The 23,395-nt window shown below is 43.0% G+C and overlaps 2 protein-coding genes across 2 annotated transcripts; both read right to left on the bottom strand.

Annotated features, from left to right (window-relative positions):
- Positions 1 to 605: 605 nt before the first annotated feature.
- Positions 606 to 5,548, bottom strand: snrnp27 (small nuclear ribonucleoprotein 27 (U4/U6.U5)). The gene is made up of 6 exons (XM_055050574.1): positions 5,356 to 5,548; positions 4,378 to 4,510; positions 2,213 to 2,316; positions 2,034 to 2,113; positions 1,187 to 1,251; positions 606 to 892 (listed from the first exon to the last, which is right to left on the bottom strand). Exons 1-6 carry the CDS (start codon positions 5,390 to 5,392, stop codon positions 838 to 840), a joined length of 474 nt encoding a protein of 157 aa, XP_054906549.1. The 5' UTR covers positions 5,393 to 5,548; the 3' UTR covers positions 606 to 837.
- Positions 5,549 to 18,000: 12,452 nt separating this feature from the next.
- On the bottom strand, positions 18,001 to 21,556 carry znf703 (zinc finger protein 703). Its single transcript, XM_055050563.1, has 2 exons — positions 20,862 to 21,556; positions 18,001 to 20,333 (listed from the first exon to the last, which is right to left on the bottom strand). Exons 1-2 carry the CDS (start codon positions 21,114 to 21,116, stop codon positions 18,849 to 18,851), a joined length of 1,740 nt encoding a protein of 579 aa, XP_054906538.1. The 5' UTR covers positions 21,117 to 21,556; the 3' UTR covers positions 18,001 to 18,848.
- Positions 21,557 to 23,395: the final 1,839 nt, after the last annotated feature.

Genomic DNA, 23,395 nt, shown 5'->3' with positions numbered 1-23,395 from the left:
TTTCTTACACAAAGCTCATCTCCATTTTGTTTTTTTCGACTTGTAAGTTGGGGTTCGTAGTCAGTTTGATGAGCAGTAAAAACCTGAGGTGGTTGTGGTTTCCACTGTCCAGCCCCCGACCCCTACTCACTTCCCCAGGTTTGAGGATCCGACTGCAGATTGTATGAATTGCAGAAGTGACAATAGATCCGGTTATTGTTAATGGATGAAAATGAGCTCCTTGGTTTGTCAAACTGTTGCTTGGTACACCACACCTGACCTTTCTGTCTGTTCCTGACCTGTACGTCTCTTAAGACCACAGGAGGGTCGAAATACGAACTACCAGCTGTGTATCATCAACCTCTTAATTTATGTTTGTGGAAATGTTTACCCTATTCTTGGTTTAATATGTTTATCTATCAGTGGTAAGTTATTTTCAGACTGCGTTCAGTACTGGGTGAGAAGCAGGACTCCACGATACACTGAACAGAATACCAGACAAACCAAGCAGAAAGGTATACAGAAACCGAAAGAGCAAGAAAATAAAGTGTTTGATGACATATCGATGGATAAATGAGTCAAAGATATTAAGAAAAAAAAAGTTTCATAGTCAGCACTGCATCAGCAATTTTTTTTGTATGCATTTATTAAGAATACGGCACAAATCTCGACAACAAAAAGCTCCACCTCCTACCAGGTCTGACCTGAGTGAGAACAACTGGAGGAAAAACTATTTACAAGGTTAAAAAAAAAAGACTTGCTGCATCACGAGACACATTTAATAGAAATAAATCCATACTGTCCTTGTCCTCCTGCAGGGAGGAGAGACTGGTGGTGAAAAACGAGCTGCTGGCACCTTTAAGCGATGAAGTCCAGCGGCCTGTTGAAGCCTCCCTTTCTGTTCATGTACTGCCTAAAGAAAGAGACGAGACGGAGCAGGAAACATGACATCACCACTTCCTTTGCAGCACTTGCACATTACATCACCGTTAGCCGGGCTGGGATCTGCGTAGAAACACCTGCAGAGGTGATTGGCTGCTCTACCAGCAGAGCATGCAGAGAACACTCACCGCTAGGCAGGCATGAAACCTCCAGATAAAGAGCCAAATTCGATAAATACAAGGAAATTCTTTACTCTGCTCTAAAGCTTCACAGTGCTGTAATGATGAGCATCAAATTGGAAATCATTTTTAGTGAATAAATGTACCTGTATTTCCTCTTCATGGTAACGTTGACTGCATATGCATTAACTGATCCATCCGTTTTCTTACCCTATGGAAAAAAAAAAACACATTTATTGTCTTTGTACAGTAGTTTAAAAATGTCACAAAATTCTATCTGTGTAAAAACTGACTTTTTATACAGATAAAAATAGAACTTTGCTGTCCTGTACTGGCCATTTGTTTACTGTGAAATCTCTTAATTGCTGATATTCTGCTAGAAAATATGACACACTTAAGATGAAAGCAACCTGCAGATTGTTGAATCTTCAATTACTAGAACAAGGGGGTTCAACATGTGGTTCCAGACCCTCCACTGGCTCTTTGGCCTGTCCACAATGGCTCTTAATAACTCCGGCTAAAAATGATAGAGTCAGCTAATGTTTCAAATATACATTTCATAACAAACGCTGGTTTTACCTGTTTTTGTCTCATGCGTTGAACTGATTTTCTACAACAGAATGATACTAGTTGTTTTTTTGGTTATCAAGTTTAGAAATTATGTACTTTTTTTATTTTTCATAAATTTACATATCCATCCTCTTTTGTGCAAAAGTTTAACGTTTTATTTGTAAAAAAGACCAAATTCCTGAAGTTCATCCATGAAATATATTTAAATTTACCTATTTAAATAAATGTAGACCTATATGAATAAATACATTTGTCTTAGTTCATAAAGTAATCAAACATTATCTGAAAAAAAAAAGTAACATTTGCAGCTTTGAATAAGTCTTAGCTGGACTCGGAGGTTGCTGCCCCTTGTGCCAGATCGTATTTGGGTCAACAGTGCCTCCTTGTGGTTGTGTGGCAAACAGCAGCCGCTGTTGCACTCACCTTGGTTGAATCAAAGGAACCGAAGCCCATCGTTTTCATCATCTCAATCTCCTCCTCTGTTTTGCCTTGCATATCCTCAGCTGCAACAGCACAAGAGGAAAAACAAACGCTACTTTATCGGCTCAACTCCGAGTCAGCATGTTGGCGAACGGACGAGTTTCTGCTGCTGATGACCATACCGGAGATCTGAATGGACTTCCCAGGTTTATCTTTCGCCTCTTTCTCGCGGTCCTTCTGCCGCACAGGAGAGAGCGATGAGGAGCGATGGCGTCTGGGAGGAGACCTGTCCGAGGAACAGAAACGCTGCTTCAGGATTTATTGTCACGACTACACACGCGGAAGCAGGAAGTAGAGCCGGGCACAAACGATTAGCAATCCAGACATTCCGTTCCTTCTTATTACGCCCCTATACAGGACGGCGTGAAAGCAAAACGAAACCTTGAATGATATAGTTATCTTTCTCATGGCTGTTCTATTGTGAGGACATGGATTTAGATGTGACATTAGAAACTTTCCCACTGTGGGACAATAGAGGACTTTTCTATTCTATTCACTGTAGATGCAAATAATGACAGATTTACTGATTGCCGTGATCCACAAACACAAGCAGTGGGAACATTTTCACACAGTTACAGCCAGGAATTTCATACAGCACTGATTTCAATCAACATCACAGTAGAGATTCTGTAACTGTGTGAAATACTATATATATATATATATATATATATATATATATATATATATATATATATATATATATATATATATATATTTATATTTATATTTATATTTTTTTTTAAATAAAATTTAAAATAATAATAAAAAAAATCACATTGTATGACTAAGTAAATTTCATTTCATCGAATGAAAAACCGTGCTTGATACAATTAAAAAACAGAACTTAAATATTTGGTGCAAAAACACATGGAGCCATTGTGACTGAATGTTTTTAAAGGCTCCCTGTAAACATTTCAACTGAGGAATCTTCTCATCTATTTATTTATGGGTTATCTTTTTCCTGTGAATGTTCTGTGTGTGCTGCCAGGGTTCTCTTGTAAAAGACGTTTTTAATTAAGCTCTTAACAACTCCAGAGGTCAGACGTTTCCTGTGGTTCTGGACCACTGCAGCAGAGGTTTCGGCTCCACTCCTCCGTGCAGACCTTTCTGCTTTCAGAGCTGTCGCTAGGCAACACAGATTTTAAGCTCCCTCCTGTCCACAATCAAACGATGCACAGCCGCAACCAGCCTCCCTCTAGTCCTCCAAACAGTTCTGTTTCGGTCTCATCTTGACCCCATGACCTCGAGCAGCTCTACATTTTTATTCTTGGCGTCCATCGACAGCTCTTTGGTCTCACATTGTGGACAGCCTGCAGCCTGACTGGGTGGGCAAGTGCAATTAATAGATGGAGGGAAAAAGGGCTTCTTAAAGATGAGCTAGCAGGTTTGTGAGGGACAGAATGTTTTCTGCTTGGTAGCTGATCAAATGCTTATTCTATTAAATTAAATCCAAGTTAACTATTCATACAATGCGATGATCTAGATTGTTCTATATTCTGTCTCTCGCAAGCTTCATTTCCGTTACAAAAGTCTGCAAAACTGTCAATATGCTGCTAATGTGGTGTTTCCATTAAATAAGAAATGCTATTAAAATCACATGTGAATAAGTTGTTTAATCGATAAGTCATTAAAAAACATGCCACGCCATTGTCCTCCTACCACTTCCTCTCTTCCTCTTTGTCTTTTCTGCCAGTAGTAACATAAAATTATTGACCATGTGACTTGCGATGCAAAATGAAAATGTTTCTACTGGAGTTTAGCGAAAAACATAATTTTGGATACTGCCAAAAAACCACATCATCCTAGTGCAAAAACTTTAAAAGGGATTTTTAGTGGAAATTTGCTTATTTCCCAATGAGCTCATTTATTTTTGGAATTCCAATTATATGGTGGATGGAAACGCAGTTTGTGTTGAGGTGAAGCCAAGATACATACTGCAGACCTCCGCAGTCTCTGACAGATACACATCTGCGGTGTATCAGATCATCATTTTCCCCACTTTAATCTATAGATACCTGGACTAACAATTAAAGTTTGGAACTTTAAATATGTTCATTTTAAAACTGACTGATTTAAAGGTAAGCTGAGCAGATATATCCTATTTTCCAATTAACATCCCTATTTAAGAAGTGTATTTGTAGATGATCTACATAACTCCCTTCACTCTGTACCCTCCAGACCAGTTTGACCCCTTTGACCCCTTCACTGTAATATGTTACAGTAAAACCAGCTGTACAGGGGATTATCTGCCCATCCCAGCAGCGTATGAAAACGATCTCGACCCCACCTGGACCTTCTTCTGTGCGGCGAGCGCGAGCGAGATCTGCGGCGGTCTCTGTCCCGGTCCCTCGAGCGAGAGCGGTCCCTGTCCCGCCGGCGTCGCTCGTGTTCTCGCGAGGCCGAGCGGGATCGTCTTCTCTCTGCAAGCAGCAGGAAATGACATCATGTCAGGAACTGGGCCATGTCGTAAAGCACACTGGGAGCAAGGAATAACACTGCGAGTTCTCATGGAATGATCAGCTTCTGTGTGTGTAAAGAGCAGAAAACTTTCATTTTATTAGCACTACTTGACCTGCTGACCTGGGGATATAACAAAAAAAAAAAAAAAATTGGCTCATTTTGACCAATCATTATGCCAGCATGTGAAAAATAGTTTTTCAGTTCATATCTGACTAAAGGAAAAGAGAAATCAAATGACAGTGGAGTAATTCCTTCCACTTTAGCTTTATTGTGAGAGGAGACCGCTTTATAACTACTCATTTTAAACATAAATAAACAACTGTAAAATTTTATAAGTCTAATCTAGTAAATGGTCACATTACTTTTAATCACTTGAGATAAAACAAATAATGCGCTCCTTCAGCCTCGTAAAGACAACAACTTCGACTAATCTATTGAAACTACATGCTTGTGCTTTTAATAATAGATTGCTCTGGTCGAGCAGCAGTAATAAAACTACGTGATTTCGGCTGACAGAGTGCAACTTTCACCGAATTTGACCAAATGACTCCCAGGTCAAATTCGGGAGTTCGTCTGGAGCTTTAGCTCCAGACGCGCAGATCTAGAAGCTTCTACAAAGACTCAGTTTGCTCGGGAGGTTTTAAAGTAGCCCCATATTGTTTTAACCCACTTAAACACTTTGAAACGCCGCTAATTATAGAACTAACGGGGGAAAACACGACATTATTCTCAACATAACTGTTCACAGTGATCTAAGCTAACACTACGTTAGCTATCCAGCAGTAAAAGCTTCGCGTCTTCTTACCTCGTCTCGGAGGTGTTCGGCTCCTGCTTCGACCCATTCTTCCAGCGGCTAAAATTAGCCTCTTTTATAACTAACGATTTAAAGAAATAAAATTCAATAAATAACTAAGAAGAAACTGTCATTACATTCGCATGAAGCTAACGACAGCCTTGCGTCGGCTTCTCCGTCGTCCTCTGTGATTGGTTGCGCTTCACACACGTCCTCTCTCTTCCGCTGTGCAGTGCGCCCTCTAGCGACCTGAATGACCGCCACATTATGGTAACTGGAAAAAAAGAAAAACGAATGAAGCTGGACTCTTAAAAAAAATTGTGGAATTAGTGCATAATAACAACGTGATTATAGCGAACTATTGTGTACACAAGTTTGAAATGTTCCTGCATGTTGCATCTCCACCACACACTCTTATTGTAGTTTTTGACTGTAGTTTGTAAATGTTCCAACAAGGTTTAGAGCTGGATTCACTGCAGTTTTAATTTGCCTGCTTTGTAACCTGGCTAGAACCAGTTTTTGATGTATGGTGTCACATGTCTGACCCAAAATGTCACTCTCCAAAAACAGTCAAGTCATAGTCCAAAAAGCTACGAGGGCAAACGTTTTATAGCAAAAGGAGAAAAAATAAAATAAAATGGAGCTTTCTGTGAACAAAAATTGAAGAAACTAACTGTTTATAGCAGTCAAACAGTCAAGCATGGTGATGGCAGCATCATTTTGCTAGAGGAGGTGAAGAAGAAAGAAAAAGGACTGCCATCAAGATATTCAAATTCTTTTTTGTAGAGAGCCAAAAAAAAAATTAAAAACTGTTATTCAACTTCACCTCAAGGCAATAGCGTTTTTTTAAGCATACACATATTTTCCCCCCTGTGTTTGTCCTAATTATGCATATTAGGATGGTGGGCCTTCCTAAAGTGATCAGCAGGGGGAGACAAAGACCACGTTGAAATGTGACCCTTAAAAGTCTGCAGTATTGTCGGCTTTTAAGGCTCCACCATAATTTGTAAGCTGTAACATTTCAGATGGATTTGTGTGTGTGTGTGTGTGTGTGTGTGTGGTGTGTTGTGTGGTGTGTGTGTGTGTGTGTGTGTGTGTGTGTGTGTGTGCGTGTGTGTGTGTGTGTGTGTGTGTGTGTTTCAACCCTGCTGTATTGCATCAAACTTGGCATTCATTTCCAGACGACTGGCCCTTAGAGGAAAAGCAAAAACACGATATCACTCTGCATTTATTCCAGCAAACAATCCTTCATTTAATCCGCCGTTGTCGACAAAAAACATTCACGGCGGCACGAAGCGCAGTTTTTCCGGGAGCCGCAGGAATCGGAGCAGTCATGTTTCATTTGGCCCTGCAGGATCTGAACTCGCTCGTTTGTGCGGCAACGCCGGGCTAACAACACAGAGAGAGAGAGAGAGAGAGAGAGAGAGTGTGTGTGAGAGAGAGAGAGAGAGAGAGAGAGAGAGAGAGAGAGAGAGAGAGAGAGAGAGAGAGAGAGAGAGAGAGACCGGACTCCTTAAACGGCGCTTTATTTTTAGGCCCTCCTGAGAAATGCACGAAAGGGACGAGCGGAGCTGTGAGCCCAAGGTGCTGCTGTGGCAGCTCTGTGTCATGCATTTTAAAGTGGCCGGCGGGGGGTGGGATTGTAAAAAAAAAACGGGGGGGAACAACAGAGCTAGGGAAAAGAAGTTTGTCAGAGTTCATTAAGTATCAAGGGAACATTGCTGGAACTGGCAGAGTGAGCCGCGCCGGGGCCCGAGTGCCATTAATCACGACTGACATGAAACCAGGGGCCAAGGGAGAGGAGTAGGAGAAGGAGGAGGAAGAGGAGGAGGAGGAGGAGGAAGGAGGGCGGCTCTGCCAGAGACTGGTTGTGATTATAGACTGCGGTCGGTCCGGGCAGCTCGGGCCGTGGGCTGGTGAAGGTACGAAACGCGCCGCTGCCAAATGGCCGTAAAGCTCAGCTGACCTCACACAGATCACCCTCACATAATCACAGGTAGATATGCGACTCTCCAAACCTCTGAAAGAAAGAAAAAAAAACCCACACACGACAGGGTAATTGCTGAGGGGATGAAGTTAAGTCATTTTTAGGCCTCGGAGGTAAAGAACCGCAGGAGCTTCTGCTACGGAAAGCGAGAGGAAGCGAGTCATACATCTCTGTCTCCTGATTTATTTTCTACCCTGCTTGATTTTTATTTCTTTTTTTTTGCGCTGGCTCACCACACCATTACTGCCACCCTGAGAGAGAGAGAGAGAGAGAGAGAGAGAGAGAGAGAGAGAGAGAGAGAGAGAGAGAGAGAGAGAGGAGGAAGGAGAGCTCCTGACTCGTGAAGTTTGGAGGCCTCTGTTAAGTGCCGTGCTTGAAAGCCCGTCCAGCCTCATTAGCTGTCAGTTGTAACAATACCGAGCTGGCAGCGGAGACTGCTCCCAGTCTCGGTGCCATAAATCACCGGCTGACAGGCGGTTCAGGGCCCAGACAGGGCTGGGAACCGGCGCACATGCAGGACCAGCTCGCTCTGCTCCGTCTCCCTGTTGTTTCTCTTTTCTCTCACCTCGCGCTCTGTTTTTCCACAGCTCATTCTTCTCTCTCTCTCTCTCTCTCTCTCTCTCTCTCTCTCAATCCGTCTCCATCACACGAACTCACTCCACACTCAAAAACATGTCAGCGGACAACCCAGAACACATGTGCTTGCATATTTGCCTTATGCACCAATTTTTTTTTGCGAAGCAGACAAAAGAGGTTTGGACAAGTCTGGCATATATATATATATATATATATATATATATATTATATATATATATAATATATATATATATATATATTTATTTATTATTTATTTATATATTTTTTTGGTGGATGATATGTATTTACCGAGTCTTGCTATGTGTTCCTGTGTTTCTCCCCTAATCACTTCTCATGCATACAGTATAAAAAACAGAAGATATGTCAAAAGGCTTAATATGCAGCATATCCCCATGTCCTATATTTAAAAGTGGAGCAGGTCTGACTCTACAGCTGCTTTTGCTATTACTTTGTCAGATCCATGTGACGCTGTGGCAGAAAACCAGTCAAACTGAAGCTGGTCTAGTGAAGGTTTGTTCAGCTAAAACCGGATACTTAAGGGCACATTCACACCAGACCCGTTGTTAACTAGTTGTTGGTTTAAAAATAACTCAGCTGACAGAAATCATTCTGTACATTCTGTACTAAACGATGGACGTCACCCAGGAGACCTGAGTAGAGACGGTCAAGTTTGTTTCAGCTTCGAGTGTTTGCATTTATGGTAATGTGTATCTTTCAGATGAAACTCAAGGACGCGTTTGATCGTGTTTCACATTTTATTGTCTCATGCACGGTGAGGTGCTGGTCTTAGTTTGGACTAGGCGTTGGCCCCCGAAAAGTCTTGACCTTGCCTCAGCCTCGACGCTCTTTAGTTTTGGTCTTGATTTGGTTTCAGGTTTGGTGGTCTGGACTACAACGGCTCTGGTCAGTGACTGAGTGAGCCTCCAAATTAGCTGCAAAGTGGCAGCGAACATGTTGTTTTGGCGAAGCCATCAAAAAAATACTTTTGCAATCTTAACCGACCTCAAACAAGAAATTGTTTGAGGTCAGTCTGATAAAACAACTGCATCAGTTGCTGTGTCAAGTGGTTTTGACACAGGATGGCTGTCGACAACGCAGGCAATTTCCGGAAAGCTTCACGTGGAACTGGGCGCATTGCATTCCTCACTGACGAACGTCAGGGATTGACCAAGACGCCTCCAGTAAGAAATAGTTTTCAATTGCGAGCAGCAAAGCGTAGAACAAGAACAAAACAAAGGTTTCACACTAGACACCCTGGAGTTTTCTCTGCAAAGACAGATAAAAATGAAGCGCCTCTCATCATGGAACAATATATGACTGTCACATTATGAGCAGCATTTTTTATCTTATTTTTTAAAACAGTTGCAAGAAAATGGAAACACCAAAGTGATCAGCTTCAGTGTAGGGGATGAAACAGTTCCGTTACAAGCCACAGGTCAGAGCGGGACAAAGCTTTCTAAGTCGCCTAATTGAACTCCTGACATGGGACGTTTCCTTGTACGGCTCCCAGTGAATGTCTGAATCAGCATATGAAGGATGTTATGGTTTGCTTGCAGCCACGTGACCAAGCAGGAGCAGTAGCCGGCTGCCAGCGTCACTTACGGTGAGGCGCGATGATGTATGCGGCGCGCATGGAAAGGAAGGAAGTACAAGAACGCAGGGCTGTGACCCATTAATCACTGTTCTGGGGCATGTGAAAACACACACACACACACACACACACACACACACACACACACACACACACACACCCACACACACACACAGTTGTGAGGCTTAAAGTGTCAGTAAGACAGTAAAACCACTTACATGATTTAAAAAGATGAAGCACTGAGCTTCCATTCTGTGTACACAAAAGCTTTTCACAACAAGTATTTCCGTAAACTCCAGAGTGTCGCCGTGTTCGTCCATAGCAGCTGGATCAAACGCTGGTGCCATCTTGTGATGTAATCGGTGTTAAGTCAAAGCGTCGACAACTACGGCTGAATAGACAGAAGCGAAGGAAGTCGTGAGAGATTTATATGCGGTTTCGGGAGAAGAGGTGAGTTGGAGTGATTCTACTGAAGGACTGCAACTTTGTTTTTTCTGAGCCAAATAGTTCAGGAAGCAACAATGAAAATGACATTTCTGCTGTCGCTTTTAGATCACGGAACGGTAACAAACCGATATCTGTGTCTAATAATAATTCAATCTAATAGCAAGAATTAACTAAGCTGAAAATTGTCTCTATGTGGCACAAAGGGGAAACGGCAACGGATACAAAGGTTCACAATAAAATATGATTATGATAATATACTGTTCAAGACTATGACAGAACATACTGACCAATTATTAGAGAGATTAATGTGGGACTAATCAACTAATAAGCAAGTATAACTGCTGGATATGAATTAATAAGTGAAGAAATGATCAAAATATAAACACAGAAGAAACAAACAAACAGTCCAAACACCCCAGGATGGTGTTTGGACTGGTTTTACACCACTGTTTTACACAGTGGTGTAAAACTGTTCAATTTGTTGATGTAACATTCTGAGATGATTGCCAAAACACCAATATATAACAATTTAGCCTAAAGAACCTGAAAACACAGTCTCCTCTTTTTTGCTTTCATTGTCATCTTTAGCGATAACGATACTCGATACCAAAAGAATCACGACTGAGACGAACAACTTATTGGGAAAAATACAACAGGAAACTGCCTTTTGTCTCCCCCTCTGGATGATGAAACCTGGCGTTTGTGATCCAGTGTATCCGCTCGCCTGTGGGTGGACATGGTGATCGGTCCTGTGAAAGTGCTCGGGTTGGCCCAGGGCACATGCCGCTGCAGTACAGTGCGCCGCATCGCTGGGCCGCGGGGGTGTGGGAAAGCGATCGCTGCCGACTTCAGAGGGAATTGAGGAAGGATGGGGAAATTGCAGACAGATCGGCTTAATGGCTGCGCTGAGGGAAGAGGTTGTAGGGGCCAACAGCTGCTAGCGATCCATCCGGACCAGCAAGGAAAGGACCGCTCGGCGATGATGACGCGTTCACTTTCCAGGAGCCCAGTGTGCTGGGACTTTCCGTCGGAGCTCTGTCCAGCAAAAGTTTTCAAATTGATTCGTTTCGTAATAGTGAAAACCTTCCTGTTCAAGTCAAAAATCCTGGGAATAAAAATTTTTTAAAAAAGCTGCAGCGCAGTGTAAGAGGCTCGGTAAAACGGGCGATGTGGCTGAAAAACGATATAATCGTTTCATACCAGTCGATATTAATAATTACTGATTAGGTCTTTTGCTTTAATTATCTGAAATACTGCCAAGCTGGTCACTTTTCCTGTTGTATCCACAGTGGTGCAACCTGAAACTGCTGCTGTGCCACTTAACTCAACAGGCTTTTGCTAGGTAACCACCTAGCAACTACTAAGTGGTTGTTGCCTAATATACATCCCCCAGAATGCTTTAGGGTTCTGGATCAGAGCACAGTAAAATTATTGATCGTTTTATAACAGGATTATTGTAACTTGAATAAACTTTAATGAGATGAGAATAAATTGAATAGTCTAGCTTAAAAACAGTAAAAGAAATGAAAACACACTGAAGCGTAGTCGAAGCCTGATATTTTTCTACGACTTTCCACTAACTTGTTCACTTTAGCGCAATATGTGGGACCCTGTTTGAATTCTGCGTTGTTCTTCTGTAACAAAAAAGCAAACAAGTTCCATCCCCAAAACGTCAAACGTTCTCTGGCGGACGTCAGGCTTAGTTTGAACTGTTAGCCAGGCCTATATGAGAAAAGTTGGATAGGTGCAACACATCAACATGTGATGGACATCGGTTACCGCTGAGGAAAGAGAGAAATACCGTTCATTCTGCTCCAATCCGGTCTGCGTCGAGGGAAATTGGGAAATGACAGATGAAAACCTAAGTAGTTCAGGACAGCAGCTTGATTCATTCTGGGCAAAGCATTGATTTTTTTTTTTTTTGCTGTTGGAAGTTCAATCATGGAGCCATAAAATAAATAGAAAAGAGCCTCGGCTAACCGTCTCTGGTTTGTGTTGTTGATTCGTCAGAGCAGAGGGTGAAAGCTGATGAGGTGAATTTTCTCCCGGCGCTCTGATCCTCACCTCCTGTGGTCATGTGAACAAGCAGCCTCCTTTTACTCCCCCTCCCCCCGACCCTGCAGCCCCTCAGCCCTCCCCCAACCAAGCGCGTGCGCGCAAAAGTGCGAGGTTTGCCCTCATCCATGTACACACAAACCCCTCCTGACTCACACCCCATAACCTCACTATGGTCTTACACAGCAGGCCTGCCATAAATCAATGGGCAGGATCATGTCTGCCAGTTAGACTAAACAAGAGCATTTGTGAGGATTTGCTCTCGCTCATTAATCATCCTGACAGCTTGAAAAACACATTTCCCCTTTAATGACTGTATTTGGATAATCAGCTCGGTTTCCCTCTGCCTGGCTCCCCCCGTTCCCGTCCTCATGTCCCCTCCCCAATTTCTTCCTTTTTCTTTTTTTTTTTCTCTTTCTGGCCTCAAGAACATTCACGGTTATGTGGGTGTTTCACTGCTACGGGACAGAAACAGGGAGGAGGGAATGTTTTTGAAATGATTCAAAGAAGAAGTCTTTAAAGTCTGGAAACTAATTTTTTCCCCAACCCTCAACAAACCGCAAGACGCGGGCTAATACGGAGTACCTTACAAACACACCGACTGCGATTCCGTCACAGACCTCGGCAAAAGTTTGTCAACGTTTCGCTAATTTAAAAAAAACTCCCTTTCGTAATTACGTTTGTTTCCATTAAATAAGAAATTCAAATCTCGCGTGAACAAGCAAGGTCACGAGTTAAGTCGTTAAAAAACATGCAGTGCCAATGCCCTCCCACCACTTCCTGTCGACTTCTTCTTCGTCTGTTCTGCCAGTAGTAACATCCCGGTGTTGATCACGTGACTTGTGTAAAAAGTGCGATAAGTGTTTCCATTGCAGTTTTGGGAAACACACTAATTTCTACACGGCCAAAAAACTATACTATAGAAAAATGTTTTCCTCTGTTATGCCGTTTAGGAGCGTTGGACTTATTATCATTATTTTATTGTGCTCTGGCATGCCTGACTGCGGACATGAACGAGGGAGGATTTGAAACAGGCACGTAAAAAGAGTCAATCACGGCGTTTATGTGGAGAAACGAAGCAGAGACTGTGTGACAGGGCCCTGATGAGGGATGTGCTCACGCCATCTGGGTTGCTTTAACACTGCGGTCGCTGTTGGATGCCGAGGGCACTGCATTGTGTCCCGATGTTAAACACAGAGGTGGTAGTCATGGAGTTGAAGTTAATGTTTTGTTCGGAAGACAAGGAGAGCCGGAGAGCGAAGGAGCAAGAGAAAGAGCGAGTCCCCTTCCTCCGGCTCTCTGTCCAATCTGTCATCGGCGACGGTGGGCTCGGGCAGAGCTGGCGTCTAATTGAGGAGCAGCTCCACACCCTGTCGTCATTAATCACTGGGCCTGTCAGCCGCTGCTCCGGACCTCACAGTGGCATTCTCGGCCCCGACGCGCAGAGCGTCCATCACAGTCAGCAGCTCCAGTGATGCCACAGCGCCGCTCAATTCCAGCTGGCTGTAAAAAGGGGCTCATTAAATATTAACCCTTTACATGCGAATCAGGTGTACTCATTTTGTAATGTGTAATAATAGCGATGGAGGCAAATCCCACGTAGACATTCTGGCTAGATTTCAAGGGGAGATGTTGGCTCCGTCAGAGTGTTGATTCTCTTTTGTAGGACGCAGCATGTTAGTATCAGTTTTACTCACCGAGTTTGTGGGCAGAAAGAATTTGACTTCCACTTTTGCTCTCAATAGCTGCATTTTCAGTACAGCTTGGTCAGTTTTCTGGTAATGTCAGAAACACAACTTTGAAATTACAGACTTCCTCTGGAGTTAATGTAGCCAATGAGGGACAGTGTATTGCTTAATTTGTCTTTTATTTGTGTAAAATCTTCTACATTTCCACTAATTTAGGTTTTTGTTTCCTTTCCTGCTCCAGACAGCATTTTAGGGGCATTGCTGAGACATGTTGTCCTCTATAAATGTCCGTAGGAACCTAAGAACGACGCTGAGCCTTGAGGAGGAACAAATTATTACGAATGACTTGGACTTCACAAAATTTTCTGTGTTTTAGGTTTGTGTCCAGCTACAGCTGGTTCAGACGCACTGCTAATGTTAAAGTGATGGCAGAGGTTCTTCGTACACACAAGTTTTTTGAAACAGATTAGAGGAGTTTCCAACTTAGGAATGTGTTATAATTTTATGCTGAAGAAGATTTAACTTTTTTGGACAAACCAAAAGCGGTAAAGAGTGTCTTAGTCCTGATTCTATGACCAGAGAGTGAGGTAACATGCTCCACATTCATCAGACACGACTGAAAGGGTTTCACGTGTTCAAGGATAAACTCCAGGTTGGAATTGAACCCTTTTGCAGCAAGCTAAAATTCACTGCCAGCACTCACCCAGCACACGGTTCAAGCCACTTAAATTTACAGAATGTGGAGGCGAACTTCACCCGGGCGCCGTGAGGCCGCTGCGTTTTGATCCGGTGTGTTTGGTTCAATGTTTGATTTCAGATTGCTTTGAAGAAAGTGACTGGGTGGAGGCATTTCAAAATAAGGTTCTGCCCAAAATAATTACAGTCCAGCATTACTTAACCTGATCAGTCAAAGTTTTGTTGGGAAATGAACATTATCAAATTTTCAAAACTTGCTCAATTGGTCCACAATAGAAAAGACAAAATAAATTTTCACCTCATTTTTATATTTTATACGTTGAAAAAAAAACTAGGTAAGAAAAATAATAAAAAGTCAAAATTTTCTTATAAGGTTGCTGTTTCTTTTCTACTTTCTCTCTATATTTTAAATTGTTATGTAAAAAAGATGAAATATTATGGCTACAAATTATGTAAAGCCTGCTTTCACGTTGTTTATAAGAACCGCTGACTACGAGAATTGTTTTCTTTTTAAAAATTGGTATCAGCTGATACATTGCATGTAAGATGCATCTGTCTATATAATCAAATCTTAAAGTGGAAGATATTGATATTTTAAAAACTACACACACATAGCTAACATGACTGTGATTAGACAAAAAAAAAAAAAAATCAGATTGAATATATGATGGATCAGCTATCCCACCTCATGGTTCCTAGTTCACAAAAGACTAAAGCTGAATACACACAAACACACACACACACTCGCACACACACACACACTCACACATACACACACAGAGGCAACATAAATGGAGTACGTGGGTGTTGACTCAGCTGGGAAATTAAGTGTGTGGGTTGGGAAGATGGACGCAGGAGATTGATGAGTGCCGGGATTGGGCGAATAGTAAGCCGCTTGATGAATGAGGGGAAACTGGCAACAGAGGAATTAATCTCCTGCCCTCGGCGTGACCTCCAGCTCGAATCATCTCAACATCCAATGGAACCAGCTCTCTGTTTACGGTTCTGGAAGCGCCAGCCCAACACCAGCCTTCTTACAAAACCCGAGGTCAGATAACACCATGAGACGTGAAAGACCTTTTTTTTTCTTTTTTAAAAAGAAAAACTTTACAACCAAAATTAAATGTGTTTAACTGAAATTGTATTTCACAAAATATATTTAAAAGTACTCAAGATTAACATTTATGTTTTTTACATATGGAATCCTAAAAGTGTTTGTGTTGAGACCCTTTTACTCAGACATTTCCTAAATGACTTCAGATGTTACATAATTAGTGAACCAAGGTTCCTGCTACTTTCACCAACTCAAACTGAAGGCTTTTTAAGGCCTTTATGAATTAAATGTAAGACCTGTAACACAACAGAAATGTACAAAAAAATGCGTATTTTATATAGTTTGTTTTCTTTTTGTTTTTTAGATGCACGAAATTGAACCTCCTTGGGGACGCACAGAAACCCCTCAGAAACAGAGTTGCTGTAGAACATTGGAGAACAAGCAGCATCATGACGACAAGGGAAATCAAGATCATAAACTTTAAACTTCAACTTAAAAAGTCTCACAGTTTCACTATCTGGAAGTGGAAGGAGTACGGCGCAACTGCAATCAGTCACAGTACCACAGGACAGGAAGAGCATTGATCAAAGAAGCAGCCAAGTTACTGTGACTGTTCAACTATGAGCAACATCTCAGTGGCAGCACTCCAAACATCTTTGTTTGAATATTTGATGATGTCAAAGACAACAAAGGCTTTATGTAAACCTCACTTTTATAAAGAGGTGGCAAGATGAAAGTCATCCTTGAAAGAAGAGAGCACAGAGTGACGAAAACCGTGTCTTCTGACCCACACGCAAAATGCTTTAGATGGGGGAAAAAAATAAAAGCTTCACATCACCTTGGAAACACCATGTCCACCTCTACACATGCGATGGCAGCATCATGCTTTGGACAGTTTCTGTTTAGTTGGGAAAGAGAAGCTGGTCAGAGTTTAATGAGAATTATAAAGCCAGTTCGACCTGTTAAAAGCTGCAGGCGACTAGAGGGTGAGGCAGAAATTCCCCCTTGGAAATACCATGTTACGATTTAGGTCAAAACATCCAATCGTATCACAATGTCCCAGTCAAAGTCCAGAACTAAATCTCCCTGGAAATTTGAGCCACACATAAGTTTCCTTCTATTTTGTGTTGATCCATAGCATGCAGTTCAAATGAAAAACATAAAAGTTGTTGTTTTAATATTACAAAATGTGAAAAAGTTGAACTGGGTCAAGATTACCTTGGTATGATTGTATGTAAATGTAGTACATGTTGGCTAAAAAGTAATCCAGTGTAGCTGTCCTGTGTTTTTATATCTAAATCTTCCCTCTGGAACAGGAGGGATAGGTTTTTTGTGTGTGTATAAAAGAAGATTTACAATGAAACTAGCTTGAGTTAAAAAAATGAAAGGTGTCTGCACATATTGAGCTGTAATTCACTAAACTAACTTGAGGGGGCGACAACCTCCTTTGGATTCAATTGGCTCAACTTTGAAAATTAAAATTAAAAGTTGTGTTATGCACTAAAAACATTTAGCTGGACAATTCTAACAGCTATATATCCTGAAGAAATTAGCATGAGTGTATTTTCACCAGGATTCAGCTGGAGCAACAGTAATCCCCTGCATGTATTTAGTTTCCGTTTTTAAAGAAGAGAAGTAAGTGCTAAGTCCCACAGAGCTCCACGGAGCGGTGACCGGGGCGCCGTGACCTTGCTGGATGCCGTTTGGGAGGGTCATCCATTTTCTTAATGGTCCTGTCAAGTGACACCTGTGCTTGGCTCTTCCCTGAGTGGAGTGCTAATGAACCACGAGACCAGAGGAGTCTGGGAGTCCGGGTCAATAGATGCCTCGGAGACTCGAGCCTCCGTCGCCCTGACAGCCGAACAGAGCAGAGGACACACTTTATTTGGGACCAAACACTCCAAACGGCAGACAAACCAACTCCTTCGGCTTGAATTAGCACCCTACGGCTCGACGTCAAAGAGCGCTAAAACGGCAAGAAAGCAGGCCCTCACATGAGCTGGCTTCCTGTAGGAGAGAGTCCTTGAGTGCCTTGATGAATATTTCTCTATTAACCACCTCCCATTGTCAGCTTTGGCCTTTTGTGTGGCGGGCCAATCCGTCAGACGGGGCAAGGAGATCCTGGGTCGACACCTCCCCAAGGTCATTATCGAGGTCCCTCTGACCCGCGCAGCACTTCCACTTTGCTGAGGAGGCCGTTTCTTTCTTGCCCGTGCAAAGTAGAATCAGCAATTAAAAGCTGCAAACAAAAAAGCAACGCGGGGGACGTTGGAAGGAGGAGGGATGAAAGTCCTCTGAGACTAACTTAACAGGCCTAATGTGACCCAAGATGCCCTCTTCGGGATGGCCCTGTCAAGGGATATGAGCCATGAAATATTACACACGGCCACATATAGCGCGGCTGTAAGAGGCGAAATGATAGATAGTCTTAGATAAGTGCGGCGCTGCAGTCGAGGAAGATTTACGGCGTCCTCTAAGGCTCGTCATAGAAAGACACACCAAGGATCTAAACATAGAACTCAATGAGGGGAAGAAAAACAAGTTAAAATGCAACCATGTATCATTTATTCAAAATACGACCTTTTCCTGTTGGTCAGACAGCACAGCCATCATTTTTGTTCATGTCATTTCTAATCTCTGCACCATTTTGCGTGAAGCGACATCCCCTTATCTCCCCCCCTCCCCGTATTTCGTCAACTTGCCGATCCCTTGTAAACTTGAAAAAATATTACATCTTTGCATATTTACAAATAGAAATAATAGCATTGTTCAAGATAATTCTCAAGGACATGCAAATCTCCCGACGTCTCTGTACACAGTGGAGGAATTCTGAAAATCCAAAATAAACACAGGAAAAAAATGAAAGCCGACAGGAAAAGAGATTTAAAAAAAAAGAAAAAATCTCCACAGAATACAGCCTCACGTCCGGGTGCAACATTTTTATTTTCTAATGATATAATGATAATGGTATTATAGTTAAAATCAATCTTTCTCTCTTAGAATACTTCAGAATGCAAAAAAATAAAAAACCCTTGGGTTGAAAACCAAGCGCTTCCATGAAAAATAAATACAGACTTTTAATTCTGGGAGCGGGGACGGGAGAAGTTTGAAAAGCAAAACAAAACTCAAAACTCTGGAGATAATCTCATATTTTTTTCAAGTTCAGTGTCCTGCTGTCTTCAATTAAAGTCTGTTGTTGCAGACAATCCATCGGAGGGGCCTTTAGCCTTTCGGAGCTCTGGTCACGATCCTGAGGCAAACAGGTGGTATTCCTGGCAGGCTTCGCAGGCAGGATGCCTTGCACTCACAATGACCTTAGCCTCATGAATCCATCTTCAGGCTGCCAAGCCAGTGCCTGCGGTGCGCAGTTGTTGGTGGCGTTTCGACTTGTCACTGATACCCCAGTGCCGAGGCAGAGCCGAGTCTCTGGCTGTAGAGGGCGTAGGGGGAGTAGTAGGCCGGGGAAGAGGGAAGAGTTGGCATCGGAAGTCCTGGGGCGCCTGGCAAGTGGGATTTGCCGTAGGGGTGGTAGCGTGCCAAGCTTAATCCAGGAGAGCCTCGTAGGGAGAAGGAGCTGGGCAGGGCTCCCGGGCTGCTGGGTGGGGGCAAGTGAAGGTGACATGAGGCTGTGGAGGAAACAGACGAGGGATAGGCCGACAACAGCTTACTGTCTACCATTCCAGGCAGGGATGTATGGGTACGCAAGTGGGACAGTAGCTCCTCTGATGTGGCAAAACGCTTGTCACAGGGGCCACTGACGGAAACCCAGTTGCAGGCGTGGGGTAAGGGCTCATTTGGGACCATGAAACCATAGGTATAAAGGGGGTGAGAGAGGGAGGGTGTGGTGCTGGACGACAAGGAGCCAGAGTGTAAGGAGTGGAGGTGGTGTGAGGGGTAGACCAGGGGAAAGCCAGATTTGAGGCTTGAAGGATCATGGACGCACGTGGAGCAGTTGCTACCCCCCAGGTGGGGGGCGTTGGGGTAACTCAAACAGTAAGGGTCCCGACACAAACCCTGCATCAGAGAGGGAGGGGATGCTCCGGTTAGCGGGCTGGAGCTATGGTGCTTCCCTTGAAGTCCTAAGCCCAAACTGGACTTGGTGTGATCCAAGCTGGGAACAAACTGTGAGGGATAGCCGGCGTAGGCCCCCACTATGGATCCATGGTATCCCATCGTAGCCGGGGGCAAAGGAAAAACAGAATGCCCCGGTTTGAACGGAGAGACTGGCGCGATGTGTCCAGAACTGAGAGTAGGCTGCGAAGAGGCCTGAGGGTCCGTCTTGCTCTCTGGCCGTGGGCTGCTGGCCGAGCTGGCGTTGCTGGAGTTAGCGCTTGCCCTCACTTGGCTGGAGTTGGCTAAGTGAGCCCCATCCACACCTGGTTTTGTAACATCAGAGTCTTTTTTGCCAGCGACGTTGCTGCTATTATCCGAGCTCGCCTGCTCGGGTTTGCTGTCCGTGTGGGGCGTCTGGGAGTGTGATGGGGGCTGCATGGAAGGGGAATGGCTCTGCCTGTGGGGCAATGGAGAGGAGCTGGAGTTCGGTGATCTGGAATGGGAGGGGAACGGTGGACAAGATGCATTTCCTCCACTGGAACTTCCATTTGGCACCCTTGACGCTGCTTTATCTGTTGCCCCCTTCGTCACCAAGACATCCTTACGACACTCGCTTGATGATTTGGAGTAAGGCTTGAAGCTGGACTTGTCATCCAGGGACTGGTGCTGCTCTCCAGGCTTGGACGACCTGCCGGACGACTCCTTGTCTCCTAGAGAGCCGGAGGAGAGGGAGGCCAGCTTGGAGGAGGAGGGAGGGTCGGGCTTGCCAATTTGAGAGCAGGTCTGGGCCAGCAGAGCCAAAGGACTCTTCTTGGCATCCAGCTGAGGAGAACAAGAGAGGCAACTTGAGGAACTTTATTTTGCTTTTCACATTTTTAAAAGCTCCAAATCCCAGAGAGGCACATAGCCATTACCCCTCATTAAACATATACAGCAAAATAAAAATAGAAAGATGTGCTTTTACATTTTTTATGAACTTACACACACACTTCAAGCAAACTACTGTGTATACAGTGTTCCACAAGGCATTTTCCCACCGTAGAATAACAATAATGTAAGAAAATCTTTCTAGAACACAAGTGCTTATTAAGGTGAAACAAGCAAAGAAATAACATACCAAGTGACGCCAACTTATTTATTTTATTTACTTAAAAAAAATGTATATATATATATATATATATATATATATATATATATATATATATATATATATATATATATATATATATATATAAATGTATGTATATATATATATATATATATATATATATATATATATATATATATATATATATATATATATATATATTATATATATATATATAAAGAAAAAGGCTGGGGGAAACTTACTTCAATGCTAACCGGCGCAGAAGTGAGGGGCTGGAGATACTCCGGGTGCAGCAGGTGGCCGCTGTGAGCCGTCAACATCTTCACGATCCGGACGGGAAGCCTCTTATTCTGGCGCGACGGGTCCGCGGGACACGGGAGAGACGTGGGTGTGGGAGCGGACGCGCTCTCTGCTGCTCTCCGGCGTGGATCGCCGTTGCGCACCGGGGACGGCTGGCTGCGTAAAGGCGCGTCAGATCCAGCGGGCAGATCTCTCATCTGAATCTATCTGGGCGTGAACAGAACCAGGGGCGCGCGGGGAGCGGACGCGGGCTCGGCTTTCATTTATCTGCGCATTTCATGACGGCAAACTCGGAACAGGAACAGAGTGCGCTAATCCAAAATGGCAGTGCGCAAAAGGACGCGTCCTCCGCCTCGGAGTCAAGCCGTTTTTAGAAAAAGCCCAAATACCCAAAGTGTCATCCTTCAGAGGTAATCGCTCAGAAATCCTTCATCCAGAAAAATGGCTTTTGAAGAAAAAAGAAAGAGGGGGAGAAAAACAACAACAACAGACCATTAAAAATAGAAGGCAAGTTGTGGGAACAGCCCCGCAGAGGGAATTGTGTGCGGCAAGTCCTGCGCGGTGTGGCGTTGCTGCGTCTCCCACTGCAGCTGCCTCTCGGTCTCTCGCTCACTGGCTCTTCCACACGGACTGGGGATGCAAGAGGCGGAATTTCAGATCAGGCCGCTGCGCTCCAATCACAAGCGGCTGCGTTCAGAGAGGGGAGGAGCACCAAGCCGAGGGGGCGTGGCCTGCCTCCCGCTCTCCCCATCATGTGGGTGAAGCTGCAATGTTGCAGGAAAATGTGTGCCAGTGACCTCCAAATTTTACATGCAGGATGAATCACGGGAATCTCACACTGAACTGCAAAACGCATCTATTTATATTGTATCCTTTTAAAAAAATATTATTATTTTCTTCACAATGTTAAAAGAGATTACGAAATCAGGTTTTGTGCACATAAAAGTCGATGTCCAGTTCACAGTCGGTCATAAACTGGTGTCTGAGCACATTTCAAGAATGTTAACAAGTTTATTAGATTATAGCTATCAAAAAACCATTTCAGTGCTAATTAAATTTCTGTGGAATCCGACAAATTCACGAGATTCAACTTTAATGGCCTTTGCTCCGACACTGAATCATTTCTGTAGTTGTCTGTATAAGTCAGACAACACCGGTGAGTTCACCTCACCTGGTTAAAGCTGTGGGTTTGACTTTTCTGTGAAATCACTTAAGCTCCCTTCAGATATTTGTTGATGTTTTAAATTGTCACATCAAGATAAAAAGCAATTGATCTTTTTTCCCATGTTTTTATTAAATTCCTCCCTCCAACGAGTTGTACCCGTAGCCTTTGTACACTGTATGGATTTCTGTCAAATTTGGCAACGATGGAATGTCAGAGTTCATCTTCCTTTCCCATCGTTATGATTAATGTCTTAGCCAGTGGTGCTCCCAAGAGGGGGCTTGAAAGGGGCCATGGCCCCACCTTATATAATTCTGAATTATACAAATTCATATAAAAGCATATTATCTTCCTCAAATAAAACATGATTAAAACAATAAACAAAATAAATAAATCATATACACCTCTGGACAAAATTAAGATTTCTGAACTCTTTCTGAGTTCAAACAATAGCATTGCTGTTTCGAAATGAATACAAACTTGTTTTCTTTTGCATTATTTTGAAGTCTGAAAGCACTGCATCTTTTTTGTTATTTGGACTATTTCTCATTTTCTGCAAATAAAAACTAAATGTTTGCTTGGAATTTCAGAGACATGCTGTCAGTAGTTCATATAATAAAAGAGTAATGTTCATTTTACTCAAACATATACCCATAAACAGTCAAATCAGATAAACTGATCATTTTAAGTGGACTCTTCTTTTTTTTCCAGGGCTGTATGTATTATTGCTGTGAATTGATAAAAAAAAAAACTTTAATCAAATTAATCACCCTCTAGCCCTGATTAGTTTGAAGTGTAAAAATGCATGTTTTCAAAAAATGTTTTACTATCACCAACCAAACATCTCAGGTTTCCACGTTTTCATATCCAGGAAGCTAAAACGGAAGTCATTTTTGTAACAAACGTTAATTTTGAAATGTTGATAATTCACCGCTACATTTCTTGGTTTTATTGAGTCGTCCATCGCGGTGTTCTCACCAATCTGACGCTCCTCGCTCATCATTTCACTCGCACCACATTGTTGACCGCAGTACAAGACAGCGTAACAGGTTGCGTTGAACTGGGTTGCCCTCTGCTTTTAGGTAAAAATAGATTGATATGATTCAACTTTTTAGACTAATCTCATGTGTTGGTACATCAAAATTGGTCGCCCTAATATGCATGTATATTACAGCAAAGTTGTTAAAAGTCAACATCCATTCCATCCATCAAGCGTTTGTGAAAAAAGTAAGAGTGGCCTCCTGAACATCATTTGCAGGAAAGCACACTTCACTGGGATTTCCAGCGTGGGCGAAATGATCAAATGGTTTGGCT

The sequence above is a fragment of the Poeciliopsis prolifica genome, unplaced genomic scaffold, assembly GCF_027474105.1.
Source record: "Poeciliopsis prolifica strain line A6 unplaced genomic scaffold, Auburn_PproV2 SCAFFOLD031, whole genome shotgun sequence".
NCBI lineage: Eukaryota > Metazoa > Chordata > Actinopteri > Cyprinodontiformes > Poeciliidae > Poeciliopsis > Poeciliopsis prolifica.
This window is presented reverse-complemented; position numbering and strand designations above follow the sequence as displayed.